The sequence below is a fragment of the Scardinius erythrophthalmus genome (genome assembly GCF_964197995.2).
Source record: "Scardinius erythrophthalmus genome assembly, chromosome: 6".
Classification (NCBI taxonomy): Eukaryota; Metazoa; Chordata; class Actinopteri; order Cypriniformes; family Leuciscidae; genus Scardinius; species Scardinius erythrophthalmus.
The window spans coordinates 5,257,677-5,272,640 of NC_138226.1; the positions used below are offsets into that span (position 1 = coordinate 5,257,677).

General features: G+C 38.9%; 1 protein-coding gene across 1 annotated transcript in view; it reads right to left on the bottom strand.

Annotated features, from left to right (window-relative positions):
- Positions 1-14,964, bottom strand: part of lrp2a (low density lipoprotein receptor-related protein 2a) — a gene marked incomplete at its 5' end in the record, with an annotated part of 103,155 nt that overhangs the window by 23,695 nt on the left and 64,496 nt on the right. The window contains 11 exons of the mRNA XM_081367703.1: positions 318-437; positions 2,130-2,258; positions 3,279-3,524; positions 4,662-4,858; positions 5,010-5,187; positions 6,427-6,650; positions 7,061-7,231; positions 8,215-8,881; positions 9,733-10,028; positions 11,516-11,717; positions 14,112-14,243. Of these exons, the coding sequence (XP_081223829.1) occupies positions 318-437; positions 2,130-2,258; positions 3,279-3,524; positions 4,662-4,858; positions 5,010-5,187; positions 6,427-6,650; positions 7,061-7,231; positions 8,215-8,881; positions 9,733-10,028; positions 11,516-11,717; positions 14,112-14,243 (2,562 nt within the window). The remainder of the gene's footprint in view (positions 1-317; positions 438-2,129; positions 2,259-3,278; positions 3,525-4,661; positions 4,859-5,009; positions 5,188-6,426; positions 6,651-7,060; positions 7,232-8,214; positions 8,882-9,732; positions 10,029-11,515; positions 11,718-14,111; positions 14,244-14,964) is intronic.

The following is a 14,964-nucleotide window of genomic DNA, read 5'->3' on the forward strand; positions in this document are numbered from 1 at the left end:
CAGCAGGTACATGGATCCATTACACTGTTACACATGCGTTTTCTTTCTCAACTGTTTACATTCATTTAAAACATAACTGACTTGGTTTATGTGACTCGCCAAGACCGGCATTTTGTGTTTAACTGTGTAAGTCTTTGGATGCGCACTTTGGATTTATAAAAATGATAAAATAAAATCAACTTTTGTATTCCACTGGACCACACAAGGGTGAGTAAATAATGATTCTGGGTAAACTATCCCTTTTGTTACCAATCAAACTATCCCTACTGTTTTTATATTGATCTGACCGAACACGAGAGGTCAGAGCTGCTACTTACTGCAGTTGTGTTCATCCGATCCGTCGCCACAGTCATTGTCTCCGTCGCAGCGCCAGCGCAGGGGAATACACTGGTGGTTATCACAGCGGAAATCACCCGCCGGCTCACAGGTCAACTCCTCTGCAAACACAACAGACAACACAGGCTCACACAAACTTTAACACACAAGTTGAAGTTAAACAGAGCGGAAGTGGAGAGACTCAGTCACACAGACCTTAGTCTCATTGACAGAATTAGCAGACACGTCTGATAAAGAAGACCTTATTTAACACCTAACGGTTTGTGCTTTAATGAAGACTAGATGATTACTGCTACAGAGAAAATGAGAGAAAATGAGAGAAGAGGAGGAAATGGGGCTGAAAATATGCACATGGCCGAGAGGAGAGGAAGGTAGAGGAGTTGTAGGAACATCTGACCCGGACGGCACATTCTTACAGTCAGATTAGGGCGATCTCTCCTCTCTCTCCTCTCTGTGCAGGATGGCACTAATGGAGCGAGGAGGAGCTGATAAGACCCAGGAGAACCAGGGCTACATGTGTGTGTGTGTATGTGTGTGTTTATGTGAACATCAGTCAGATCACTGACAAAAAATCTGTGAAATTTATGGTAAAAAACAACAAAACTGCAGATGTGGTGCAACATTTTAGGTTTTAAATACGTAAAACCTAAAATGTTGCACCACATCTGCAACAATGTACAGCAAAAAAAAATATTTCTTTAACTGATATAATGTTAAAATACCAACCTACTGAAGTATACGATATTTATGCTCTTATATACACGTTACAGTAAACCACAGGTGGTAATGAGAAAGTCAAATGAATCAAAGCTCATCACCAGGTGCTTTTCCACAAACTGAGGTAATTAATATATGTTTTTACTGTATATTATATACCTATTGATCCTTAATAAAACAATACAAACATAATCACAACTGCACACACACACACACACACACACACACACATTGGTGCCTGACACAGACATACCTAACACACACACACATAAATCAGAGTTGTGGCCCCAGACAGGAGGAGGGGTCACCGAGGGCCCGTCCATCACAGAGAGACTGAACTAACACTCACTAATACGCTGGAGTGTGAGGGGATGAATAATTCAAACAAACACACACCACCCCAGCATTATATAACATCACTGATAATAATGGAGACAATGCAAAGTAATTTTACATGATACATTATATATAAAGTGCTTGGTCTTAATTTTAGTGTTATTTTTGTAACAATTTTTTTTATGTCAGCATAAAAGAGAAATTGCAGTCGAAATTTACTGCTATATCGTGGCGTTTTTGAAGCTTCTGAGTGAAGCAGCTTATCAAACAAGAGGGAAAAAAGTAAGATGGGACTTGATTCTATCCACTGGTTGATTCGACTGTGAAAAGTGAGTGTTACATTTATTTAATGCTTTAAAAATACTTTTTTTTTGTCATAAAAAATATTTAATATATTTTTGCTGTCTAGACTGCAATATTCCAAAAACTGGATTTTTTTTTGCAGCTCAGACTTGCTAGGAAGCTAGATTAGTAAGCAGAAGAAAAAAATGCAGAGAATTTTTTTTTTTTATTAAGAAATATATATTTTTTCTGTTGTAAGCACTGCTGTTTGTGAATAAAATAAGGTTTTGTTTTTCACTCATGAAAATATATTTGATAATTTTATTTTCTACGAATTTTAATATATGACTACGATTACAATTACTTAACTATTTCATTAATTGTTCATCAGTTGTAAGCACTGGTGTTTGTGAATAAAAAAGTCGAGTTTTGATTTGTGTGTTTGTCTGATGTCTCACCGCAGTCCTGTTCGTCGCTGTTGTCCCTGCAGTCGTTGTGTCCATTACACACGGCCCACAGAGGAATGCAGCGATAGTTTGTCCTGCAGTCAAACTCTGTGTGATTGTCACATCTGTACGCTGAACCCACTGCAAACAACATCACACAAAACATTTAGAACAACGAAAAATACTGCAAGAGATTTAAGTTCACTTCGTACTGCAGCACAATTTCTCCTTTTTCTTTCTTTACTAATTTAAAGGTGCCCTAAGCGATGTCACGCGTTTTTTAGGCCAAAACATTTTTTGTCACATACAGCAAACATCTCCTCACTATCCGCTAGCTGCCTGTCCCCTGAACACAATGTAAAAAACGCGGTCTCTGTAGACAGCCCAGGCTCAGCAAACGGCAACAAAAACAAACTGGCCCAGCCTGGACCACGAAACATAACAAACAGTGCTCCAGCCAATAACCGACAAGAATGATTTGGGGGTGGGGGGGTTAGTGCGTGTGCACATGAAGGGGGGTGTGGGGGGTGGAGGAGAAGCATGAAGAGGGATGTTAGCTAAAGGAGAGATTTCCTTGACAACGACTAGCGTCAAAAATGTATATTCTTGTGAATTTTTATATGGCCGACGCACGACCAAAGAGACGACGTTCCGATGAACAAATAACAAAGAAGAAGGAACGCGCAAAGTCCCGAATTTACATTGGAAAAGCGTTCAAAAGGTGGCGAGGACTCCGCCGTCAGAATCCGACATTCAGGTGGCTCTGTTTTTGCTGGACAAGGGGGTAAATCCAGTTTGGTTTTTCTAATGGTTCATGACAGTTTCAGGAAGCACGGAAGGGAGGGGGAAGGGACGGGATGAGGAAGAGGGAGGGTCGAGCTAGCCTCCATTTTGTTTGACAATACTTCGATCGTCAACAAGAAGTGACGTCACCCAACATCACTTAGACTAGAGGACCTTTAATGTTTTTACCCAGTTGCATGTTTTATGTTTATATGTTTTTTTTTTTTTGTATGTCATAACTTTGATGTATAACTGTATATGCAAACTCGGCTGCCTATCCAGGACACTCCTGTAAAAGAGATTGTAATCTCAGTGAGTCTTCTCTCCTGGTTAAATAAAGCTTCTATTAAACCAATGAATGCTGTGTCAGCAACTCACTGCATTCGTCGATGGGCTCGTCGGAGTTGTCTCCACAGTCGTCATCCACGTCACATTTCCAGCTCTGTGGGATGCAGCGTCCGTTCCTGCACTTGAACTGTCCGGGTCTGCAGGTCCTGCTGGAACAGTGTGTGGGATCCTCGTCGGAGCCGTCGCCGCAGTCGTTCTCCCCGTCACACTGCCAGGCCTCAGAGATGCAGCGTTTATTGGCACACTGCCACTGATGCGACTCGCACTGATGCGTGGCTGACGGTACAGAAACAGAGGAAGATGCTTTAGCAACAGCCCAATCAAAAGCAAGTATCAGAATAGCAGTGTTGTTTTGAATGCAGTGTACATTTAATCATGTGGTTCAAACCTACAACCTGATTTTTAGCCACTAGGCCTTATCATCGGCTGTAAACATAAGCCACTTTCACACAGTAATCCCAGTAAATTACTGACTTTACCTGTAAATACACAAAAATGCTGTACACTCAAGCAACGCTGTTATGGCTTTATACCGGTAAGAGACCATTCACACATCAGCACCAAAATACTGGTAAATTCTGTGATGCAAGTCATCGGAAATGCTTTAGTTTCACTACCTGTTCAATTTGACAACATTTTCTGATGTCTGAGTGACAGGCGTGAGGGGATGATCACAGAATGTGTTTTTGCTCTTAAACACACGAGATGAGCATAATAGTATCCAAATGCAAAGCCGCAGTGCTGATGATTTAGGCAGGGTCTCGAGCGTGACACGCTGATAAAGATGCGGCGCAGCGGTCAAAGATGTCCATCTAGCATGAGCCTGGGTTCTCCCAAGTTTTTTTTTTTCTCCATTAGGTCACCTGATGGAGTTTTTCGGTTCCTTGCCACTGTTGCCTTTGGCTTGCTCAGTTGGGGATACTTAATTTAATTAATCAATCAACAATACTATTGATCAGCATTACCAAACGTGGACGTTTTACATTAGAAACAAACAATGATGTACTATTTTATTTAATACTGTGAAGTTGCTTTGATACAATCTGTATTGTGAAAAGCACTATATAAATAAAGTTGACTTGACTTGACTAGCGCACATTTACATAGAAAAGCTATTAAAAATCATCTGAGCATACTGAAAACAGCGCAGAGTAATCACTCATCTCCATAAGAAGTTTTTTGTTTGGTCCAAAGCAGACTTCTTATGTCAGCACCTTCAGACTTCATACATGTAATCTTCATTTTGTGTTCACAATCATATATATCACTTCTCATACTGGTAAATTGCCAGAACCGGTGTACTGATATTTTCTGAAAAGGTCCTGTTCACACGTGATCTCTTAATGGTAATTACCCAGTGAGGACTGTGTGTGTGAAAGGGGCTTTTTGACATGAGATTGGTTTGTTCCATACCACACAGCACGGTGTCCTCATCCGAGCCATCGGGACAGTCCTGATTAGAGTTACACAGGAAGTGCGGGCTGGTGCAGTTTCCATCATTACACTGGTACTGGCCCAGTCTGCAGTGCCGGACGGGACACGTGGAGGGTTCATCCGAGCCATCTCTACAGTCCCGCTGACCATCACACTTCCACCAAATAGGGATACAGCTTAACAAAACAAAATATTGCATTTTACTTTGGATGCTCCCTTAGTAGGCAGCTGGCTACATAGACAGTATACGGCAACGCAGCTCATTAGATTTTAGAACAGAGCCTGAAAAGAAAGCAGATGTAAAAAGCAGATAAAGGATAAACTCACCGTTCGTTGTCTGCACATCTGTACTGCGTGCTGGAACACATGGGCAGACAGCGTGCAACGCCCCCTATCTGCACGGTAAGGAAGTGGTCAGGGCACTCGCAGGTATAACCTTGACCCCCCGCTCGCAGAAGACACAGGTGAGAACAGCCTCCATTATTCACCGCGCAAGGATTCGTCACTACAGGGGAAAGATATAGTGAGTGTTATATCAGTGGTTCTGTGCTAATGGGTCAAGAGCAAAAATGGGTTGCAATTATTATTCAATGTTTGCAATAAAATCAATATTTATTTTTTCTAACGAGTATTTGCTATTATTCGTACGAACAAAAAAAAAAATAAAACATAATAAGAAAAAAAACATTTAGTGAAAATAGTAATTAACTAAATATTTAATGTTAAGTTGATTTTTAAGCACTGAATACATTTCAGTGTTTGATTTTTAAGGAAATATTCAATGTTTAAAATGCATTCAATGTTTGCAAATAAAATAAATATATATATTTATAATATTCCTGATTATTCATGCATGAAAAAAAAGTCCTTAAAAATCAATCAAACACTGATATTTATTTAATGTTTGAAATGTATTCAGTGTTTGCAATTAAAACTAAAATATTGATATTAAAATATTAAAAATGACCCTATTTCAGATTTCTTTTTTTTTTACTTTTGTACGAATAATAGCCTAATATCTATATTAATATTTATTTTTAATTTCAAACATTAGAAACATTTCAGTTTGATTTTTAACTAAACATTCAATGTTTGAAATGCATTAAATGTTTACAAATAAAATAAATGTTCTTAGGATTATTCTCTATTATTCATCCAAACAAATAAAAAAGTGTTGAATAATATGGGCAATCATACGCAAAATGTGCTTAGAATCAAAAAAATAAAAACATGAGAAGAATAACTGATTTAAAAAATGCTAAAATAATGCAAATAATTAACTAAGCATATAAATCACATTAATGTTACTATTATTTTAATTTCAAATATTGAGTTCATACATTAAAAACATTCCAGGACATCCTTATTTACTTTTGCACGATAAACAAATGTGGTATTGAATTGGGTCATGACACAAAGTAAAATGACCCATCACTGAGTTAGACTGTATCCTCTTACAAAGAACCAGGATGTGGCTCCACATCATGTAGCTGTAGCTCCTCTTTCTAAAGAAGCCCACAGATAAAGAGTTTAAACTACCTGTCCTGGCCATTAAAGCAATGATAAAGAGTTTAGTCTTTCCTGTCTCTGAGAAAAGACAGGCGAGCAGAGACTGGCGGCATTGTGTCGGACTGTGTAAATATTGGCAGAGACCCTTAAGTGCCTCAGCGGACGTTTAAAGGAAGAGATATGGATCTGACGCCTGCGACTGCATCCCGCTCGGGTTACGCTGTCCCGGGCTCACCTATGGGCTGGCGGTAGGGATGGCACACGTGAATGTCGAACGGTCTGTGGGTGGTGTTGACGAGCGCCTCCCGTCCAGAGCCGGTGTATTTGTTGCCCTTCTCAACCGTGCGAGTGTTCCAGTCTGTCCAGTACACGGTTTCCTCGAACACCGTGATGGCGAAAGGATGCGGCAAGATACCGTCGTACACAGTGTGTCTGTGATGCCCGTCCAGATCAGAGAATCTGAGGAGACGCAACCATTTTAACAATAGCAAAAAATAATGCAAACAAACCTGCAATATTAACCATGTTCTCCGACCTGTACATTCATTTTTAAGGTGGTATTTTGCTTTCTAAACTTATCAAAGAAATTCAAGCTACAAGTACCAAAGCACTCATTGTTAGTAAATTTCACAATTAAATGAGAAAGAAACAGCAAGTATATAATCAATAATCCTAAATCCTTTAATTCATTTCAACAAAACCAGTTTTTCAGGTTGGTTGAATTCAGTTATAATCAGTAATCTTAAATCATTTATTTCATTTCAACAAAACCAGTTATTGTATCACATGAAGTACATTTTCTAAGTTGAACTGACTAAACATTTTGTTCAGTGTGGGCAGGATTAGATATAAACGTGAGAAAGTCTTACTCGATGTAGTTTAGGTGAGCATCAGACCAGTACAGCTTGTCATTGGTGTAGTCAATAGTGAGACCGTTGGGCCACTCGATCTTAGTAGTGATGATGGCTGACTTGTTATTTCCATCCATCCCAACACGTCCAATGAAGGCTTTGTCTCCCCAATCGGTCCAGTACACGTATCTGCGTGAAGATGACATTTGATTTAAAAAATAGAAGCTAAAACAGATTCCAACAATGTAAAGGTCACATACACCCTGCAGTTAAATACGCTTTTAAGAGCTTAATCCTGTTCTGTTCACACTGAGTTACTCACAGAACTGACACCTGAATTCTATAACCAGAATTCTTTTTTTTAAACAACTCCATGTAGTGTGAACAGAACCAAACTGAACAGCTGTTTATTGTAAACAGTAGGTGCACAGTGTGTTGGCACTATAATTTGTTACATCTAAATTCAATTATTTATTTATTTTTTACTATTTAGTTTTTTTTTTTATGTTTTTTTATGGTTGAAGTTTCTTATCTTATAGTATTTTAATTACTATAGACTTATAATATTGGCCATAAACCCAAATAAGTATCAAGAACAATATATTTTATATATATATATATATATATATATATATATATATATATATAAATCCATAACAAAATATAAATAAAAAAAAACAATGAATAATGATACTTATTTTATACCGGTAAGTATATATATACTTTTTTTTTTTATATCCATAACAATTTATTTTTTTATGTTTAAAAACATTTTTATTTATATCCATAACAAAATATATATATATATATATATATATAAAAAAAAAAAAAAAAAAAAATAATAATAATATACATACATGCCAGGTGATACATTTATTTGCACCAAAATTCTACAGAATTTGACTGGAATGCGAGGCCTTTGACGTCAGAAAAAAGTATGATTGCTCCTCCATTTTAAAAATGTTTAAGCCAAATTTATTTTTATTTCTTGACTACACATGGTTTTAAAGTTGGTTGTAGTTCACTGTTTGCGTTTTCACAATCCTATCAGAATACACTCACCAGCTGGCAACTTCAGATTTAGGCAACTCACTCCTGATTTATATTTCACTACTAACATTTTGTTATTTTTCCATAGGTCTGAAAATGACTTCTATCACTGGTACACTCACCCAAACTTGGGATGCACTACAATGGCTCTGGGATTCTCAAAGCAGTACGTGTTATTAACATCCACACAGTGTTCTGCCAACTTCCTCACAAACCGCCCATCAAGCTCCGACACTTTCATGCAGTCGAGAAAGCTGTCGACCCAGTACAGCTTCCTCCCGACCCAGTCGACCGCCAGGCCTTCTCCGTGCAGAAGCCCGTTCACCACCACCTCTCGGCCCGTCCCGTTAAAGAACATCCGCTCCAGCACCCTCCGACTCACGTCAATCCAGTACAAGCGTCTGTCGACTCGATCGAAGTCCAGAGCGACCACGCTGCTGAGGCCTTGCAGGATGAGGGAATAGGCCTCGCCATCCGTGGAAAGATTGCGTAGATAGTAGCGATTGCTGAAGATTAGATACGGAGTGATGTTGCTGTTCTGCCTGCAGCTGCGGCCGTCGGGTTCACGGAGGAAGCCCGGCGCACACTTACACACGTACGAGCCCATGGTGTTCTCACACACCTGACTGCACACGCTGGGAGTGACCGAGCACTCGTCCACATCGTCGCACGTTGTTTTATCGGACATGAGACGAAACCCGGGACGACAGGTGCAGATGAAGCTGGTGGGTGTGTCGGTGCAGTTGTGGTCGCAGTGGTGCATGGACGGGTCTGTGCATTCATTGATGCCTGAAACAATAAAAAACAGACAATCTGAAAAGTGCATTTTAACCCTCTGGGGTCTGAGGTGCTTTTTTGGGGCCCTAGATGTGTGTTTCCAATTTCCTAGATGTCTGATTACACTGTATTCACAAAATCTGCTTCAATAATATGTGAGCAGCATGTATGTAAAAGTTTGTAGTTTTGAGAAAATGACATTTATGTGTGGTTTGTGGAAAAAAAGTAACTGAAATCAGGCCATAAAACCCATACTGAACATTTGTTCACACTTTTGAGAACTGGATCTTGTAGCCTAGAATTTTTACTTTGAAACGATGTGAAAATCATCCTGCCCACTCATTCACATAAAACAATATAGTGATTAAAAATGTGTAAGATGTTTGTGTCACAAAGGCTGTATGCGGCGTAATCATCATGAATATTGATGTGTTTCTAATTGTGCATTTTGTAAGGCTGTCAGTCAATATAAACTTCTAGTCAAAAGTTATAATAACCATGATTTTTTTATGTTTTTGGAAGTTTATTATGCTCACATAAGCTGCATTTATTTGATCAAAAATGCAGTAAAAACTGTTATATTATGAAATATTGTTTTCTATTTGAATAAATATATATTATGCTGATTTGCTGTTCAAGAAACATTTATTTTTATTATCAATGTTGAAAATGTTTTTGCTGCTTGATATTTTTGTGGAAACTGTGATACACTACCAATCAAAAGTTTGGGGTATGTAAGATTTAAAAGAAAAATAATGCTTTATACAGCAAGGATGCAATAAATAGTGAAATAAAAGTAAATGTTTCACAAAATACAGAATAGAGTACAGCAAAGAAATCTGATCACATGACACAGTGCTTACCACAGCCTTTCTCGTCACTGTTGTCGTTGCAGTCATCACTCCTGTCACACACCTCGCTGAGTGGCACACAGTTTCCGTTGTCACAGCGGAAGTCTCCGGGTGGGCAGGTGGGCGCCGGAGTCCTGCACATGTGATCCAGCTCATCAGATTCATCCCCGCAGTCGTTGTCCCCGTCACAGACGAAATCCTGCGAGACGCAGCGCCCGTTCTGACAGGTGAACTGGTGCTGTGGACATGTCGAATATGTGCAGCCCTGTTCATCACTGCTGTCTCCACAATCATTACGCCGGTCACACCTGGTAGACACCAAACGCACAGCAGGGATTTATGGGAGAGACTGCTATTTATTATTGGAACCAACTGGAACCTATGCTTACTTGATGTAAACATTGTTTTTGGTGACAATAAAAACTTGCCTTGTATAAACACTGTAAATTCATCATAAACATATAAAAAAGAGGATCAAATGGTTAAAAAGAAATTAAATAATACAATTAATTTTCCATATGTGTGTGTATATATATATATTAGGGCTGTCAATCGATTAAAAAATTTAATCGCGATTAATCGCATGATTGTCATGAGTTAACTCGCGATTAATCGCAATTTTTTTATTTGTTCTAAATGTACCTTAAATTAATACTTTTCAAGTCTGTAATACTCTAATCAACATGGGCATGGATAAATATGGATGCTTTATGCAAATGTATGTTTATTATTGAAACCATAGTCAACATAGAGCATGAAGACGAGACATGTTTCAAAGATCATAGATGTTTTTCAAAGAACTTGTTCATGTCTATAAGACACATGTAGAAAGAACAAAGAAATACCAGGTTCCCATTACTTCTCTTTCTTTGCACTGAGCAATTCACTAAACATGTTTAGATTTTTGCATGACAGGGCAGCTCTGCTGAAAATGCTAAATGTACATTTATTATTTATTATTACATTAGTTTGTCTCTCTCTATGCCCATTTTGATGAAGCTAAATTCTCAATAAAACTGTTTTCATTGGTATATTTTAGAGAGAGAGAGAGAGAGAGAGAGAGAGAGAGAGAGAGAGAGAGAGAGAGAGAGAGAGAGAGAGAGAGAGAGAGAGAGAGAGAGAGAGAGAGAGAGAGAGAGAGAGAGGTGCGCGTGTGCTGGGATTTTCTCAGAAACTAAATAAGGTTTGGGCGCTTTTTTGAAGGGAAAAAATCGCTAAAGGGGTCTGCAATGTCGCTAAATTGGCAACACTGTGTATCTCCATTTCTCCAACTAGGGGTTAATCTGCGTTAATCGCGCGTTAAAAAAATTAGTGCCGTTAATATGATTTTGCGTTAACGCATTAACGTGCTAACTTTGACAGCACTAATATATATATATATATATATATATATATATATATATATGTATATATATATATATAAAAATACAATTAATTACAGTTATAATGCAATGCATTTTATATATTTATTATTATTATTGATGATGATAATAATAATTTAGTAGTAGTTTAATGGGCATGCAGTTTTTAATGGTGTAAAATTTTTTTTACAAATAATTAAAAATCAATTCTGCATATTAGTTATCAGAAACTTAAAGGCCGTGTTGCAGGTTTTTTTTTCATCGAATTTGTGCTATTTACTTGTTGGTAATAAACATTTAAACTGTTATCCATTGTATTTTATGTCGTTGGGTGATGAGCTTCTCAAAGCGGCTTGTCTACACATAAATTGCCTATGAGGATGTTGCATTCTTTGCATCTCTTAGCCTTTTTTTGCTTTAAATGCAATTCTAACCTGTAGGAGATGCGGATGCAGAGGCCGTTGTTGCAGGTAAACTCGTTGGTGGAGCAGGACCTACGAGTGCAGTTCTGGTGCTCATCGTAAGCGTCCGAACAGTCAGCGTCTCCATCACACACCCAGTCCCTCGGGATACACTTCCTCTGAGGAGGCCTGTTATTCATACAGGTGAACTCTTGAGGAGAGCAGGTGCGATTAGCTGAGAAAAAAAACAAGATGCCAGGATTAAAAAAATATACAATTCTGCAAACTCTTTATGTTCAATTCAACTTCTGCAAACATGCTTTTTAGAGTGTCATACTTCACAAGATTATTGGAAACAACAATAAGTCAAATATCAATATGAACTCAAACATTTCTCATCAAATTCTTCTATATTATCAATCTATTAACAATGCCATCCACATTCAATTTACAGCTCTTTAATCTTACTGTATGTCAACAATGATCTAATTTGTGTCTATTTGAGACTTTTTTGATACTTTAATTGAGAGCTCATCAGCTATGACAGAGCAACGTCTTGAGAACCGGAGAGAACAGAGAGAGTTTAAGAGCTGATCCAAGCAGCGAGAGCAGCCAGCTAAGACACTCACAAAGCAGTGAGTGAGGCAGGAGAAATTAGGAATGCAGACTCCTTACACAGAGGCTTCAGACCTCAGCCATGAGCTATAGAGCCTCCACCCAACCACCAGCCAGTGTTCATTTCGTTGACGAAAAACTTTCGTCAAAATTTCCGTCAACGACTATAACAAAAAAAAAAAAAAAAAAAATTTTGCATGAAAAAAACTATGACGAACATCTATTGACATTTTTGTCAACTAATAAAAATGAGATGGAAATGTTAGGGAGGGATGATTTGGGAAGAGATCCAGTCAGAATTGATGTCCTGCATCGTAGATGATGCGCATATTTGAATTGTAACGTGCTAATCTACCCAGCGGGACATAAATTGGCATATACTTGCTGCATGTCTCTAGTCTGGCTATCACCATACCAAGCTCAATCTTTTAAGATTTAACATTGGTCTGGAGAGTCTGCTATGTATTTTCTACTGCACAAGAGGCGTGATCAACGGGCATAGTTCAAATGACTCCGTACGCAATTGGATAGTCCTTCAACCAATCAGACCAATGATCCAGGTGACGTACTTTGCAGAGTGATGCGAACACTCCAGGCAGGAAATGTGAAACCAAACGTGTTGATCAGCGGTTTGCAGAAGCAGCGATGGAATCGAGCAATTTTTGCAGGTTATGCAAAAAAAAAAAACATGAAAGTTAGTGGTATTTACACCCACTCGAGCAATTTGTTTGCTAAAAAGAAGCTATTGAGCATTGTCGAGAGGTTAAAAGTAATTGGACAGAGCCGTAACGTCTCTGGAATTGGATTGGATTAAACCCGCCAATAGCGCGCCGGGTGGATAAGCCAGTTTGTGATTGGTTCCCACAAATTTGTAAGGGAAGCAGCAGAGATAAATGTACAGGTTTCCAGCCGGAGCTGCAGGGCGAAATCAAATCGCCGGCCGATCAGGCTGGGTTTACCCAGTCTAGCATGTCTCATAAAATGTAAAAAAATGTGGGATAGTAGCAGAAAGAGAAGAGCATACATATGGATAAATCTGAGAAAGCGTGACTAAGCGAAAGAGAACTTGATTTGGTCTGGTTTTCTGTGTGCACACAGAAAGCCGCCTCTCAGACATCAACGCACATCTTTTCACGCTTGAACGGACAAATACACAAAATTACGTCAAAATGTCAGTTTTAGTGAGTATTCATGTAAATACAGTCGGTTATGTCTTAAAGGGGTAGTTGATTATGATTTCACTTTTTTAACTCTAGTTAGTGTGTAATGTTGCTGTTTGAGCATAAACAACATCTGCAAAGTTACAACGCTCAAAGTTCAAAGCAAAGGGAGATATTTGCTTTTAAAGAAATTGCGTTTTAAGGACTACAGCAAACGGCTGGTAGAGACTACACAACATTCCTCCTGGGTTAGTGACATCACCAACCCTAAAATTTACATAAACCCACCCCCGGGAATACAATTTATAGATTATCATGACAGAATATGCTAATCAATGACTAGAAGATAACTACACATAAGCTACATAAATTCATCAACTAACCATTCAGAAATGTCCTGTTGCTTCTTCATGTTGTCACTTCTTCTTGAGTCTCTCCATCATTGTCTGACTTCAGTTTGAACATGAAAGGCTAAAAGTGTTTGAAATTTTCAGTGCATGTGTGTGTGAGGTAAAAGGACAGGAGCTCTTGAAGCTCCGCCCCCTATGCCGGGAGCAGCAGCTCATTTGCATTTAAAGGGACACACAAAAACGGTGCGTTTTTGCTCACCCTCAAAAAGTGACAACTTTAACATGCCATATAAAAAATATCTGTGGGGTATTTTGAGCTAAAACTTCACATACACACTCTGGGGACATCAAAGATTTATTTTCCATCTTGTGAAAAGGGCATTATACCACCCCTTTAAGAGAACGTAAACAGTTATCGGATGTGTATCAGTGCATTGGATCCGTGCATTCTGCCTTAATGTGACAGCAGCGAAAAACTGAGTAAAAGGCCCGAGTAATACTGACCACAGTTGTGTCTCTCGTCCTCGTCGCTCATATCCCCGCAGTCGTTGTCTCCATCGCAGATCCAGGATGAAGCGATGCACCTCCCGTCATCACAGCGGAACTGCTCAGAGTTGCAGGTCCTCACCATGGGGGCTGTAGGGATCAAACACACCGCAGTGAGCCACGGATCAAGAAGCAGCAGAAGAGCGAGCTTCCCGAGGGCCATGTCTCACTCTGATATCATAGGGAACTAAGGAACACGTAATCCATTTAACCATTAAATCCCATCCTGAACAGCCAGAAACGTGGCTGAGTGCTTGGATTCCACAGGCAGAGGAATTCTGGGAGAGAATAAGCATTCCTCGCTCTAGTGTCCCGCTTGAACAAAAGACACCGAGGGGTGCTGTGATTAACGGGACAAAAGCGAGAGGATGGGGCAGTGTGTGTGAGAGGAGGGGGCAGAGAATGTCAAAGGAAGTGCCGGTGTCTGTGTGAGGGCTTTTCTGCTGAACGTCACTTTGGAGGAATGTGACACACAATGGAGGGCTGGACTGAACATTGGCATCATAGACACACAGCCAAATACACCAGACGGTTAAAGAAGGCACTTCAGATACCACTGAAGTGTCATTCAGAAAAGCAACCCTTTTTCATATTATTGTAGCTTCTAGTTATTTGATGTTATTGGTCATTTCTGTAATGTAGCACGTTTTAGTTTATAATACTTGTATTTCTATTTCCATAGACTTTAAGATATACCCTTGATTGTAACAAAAACCTATACATTATAAACCTATAAAGATCGCTTTTTGAAACGCTTCAGTTTGAAAAGAAAAAACATCTTAATATTTCTTAATAAAAACAAATAACAACA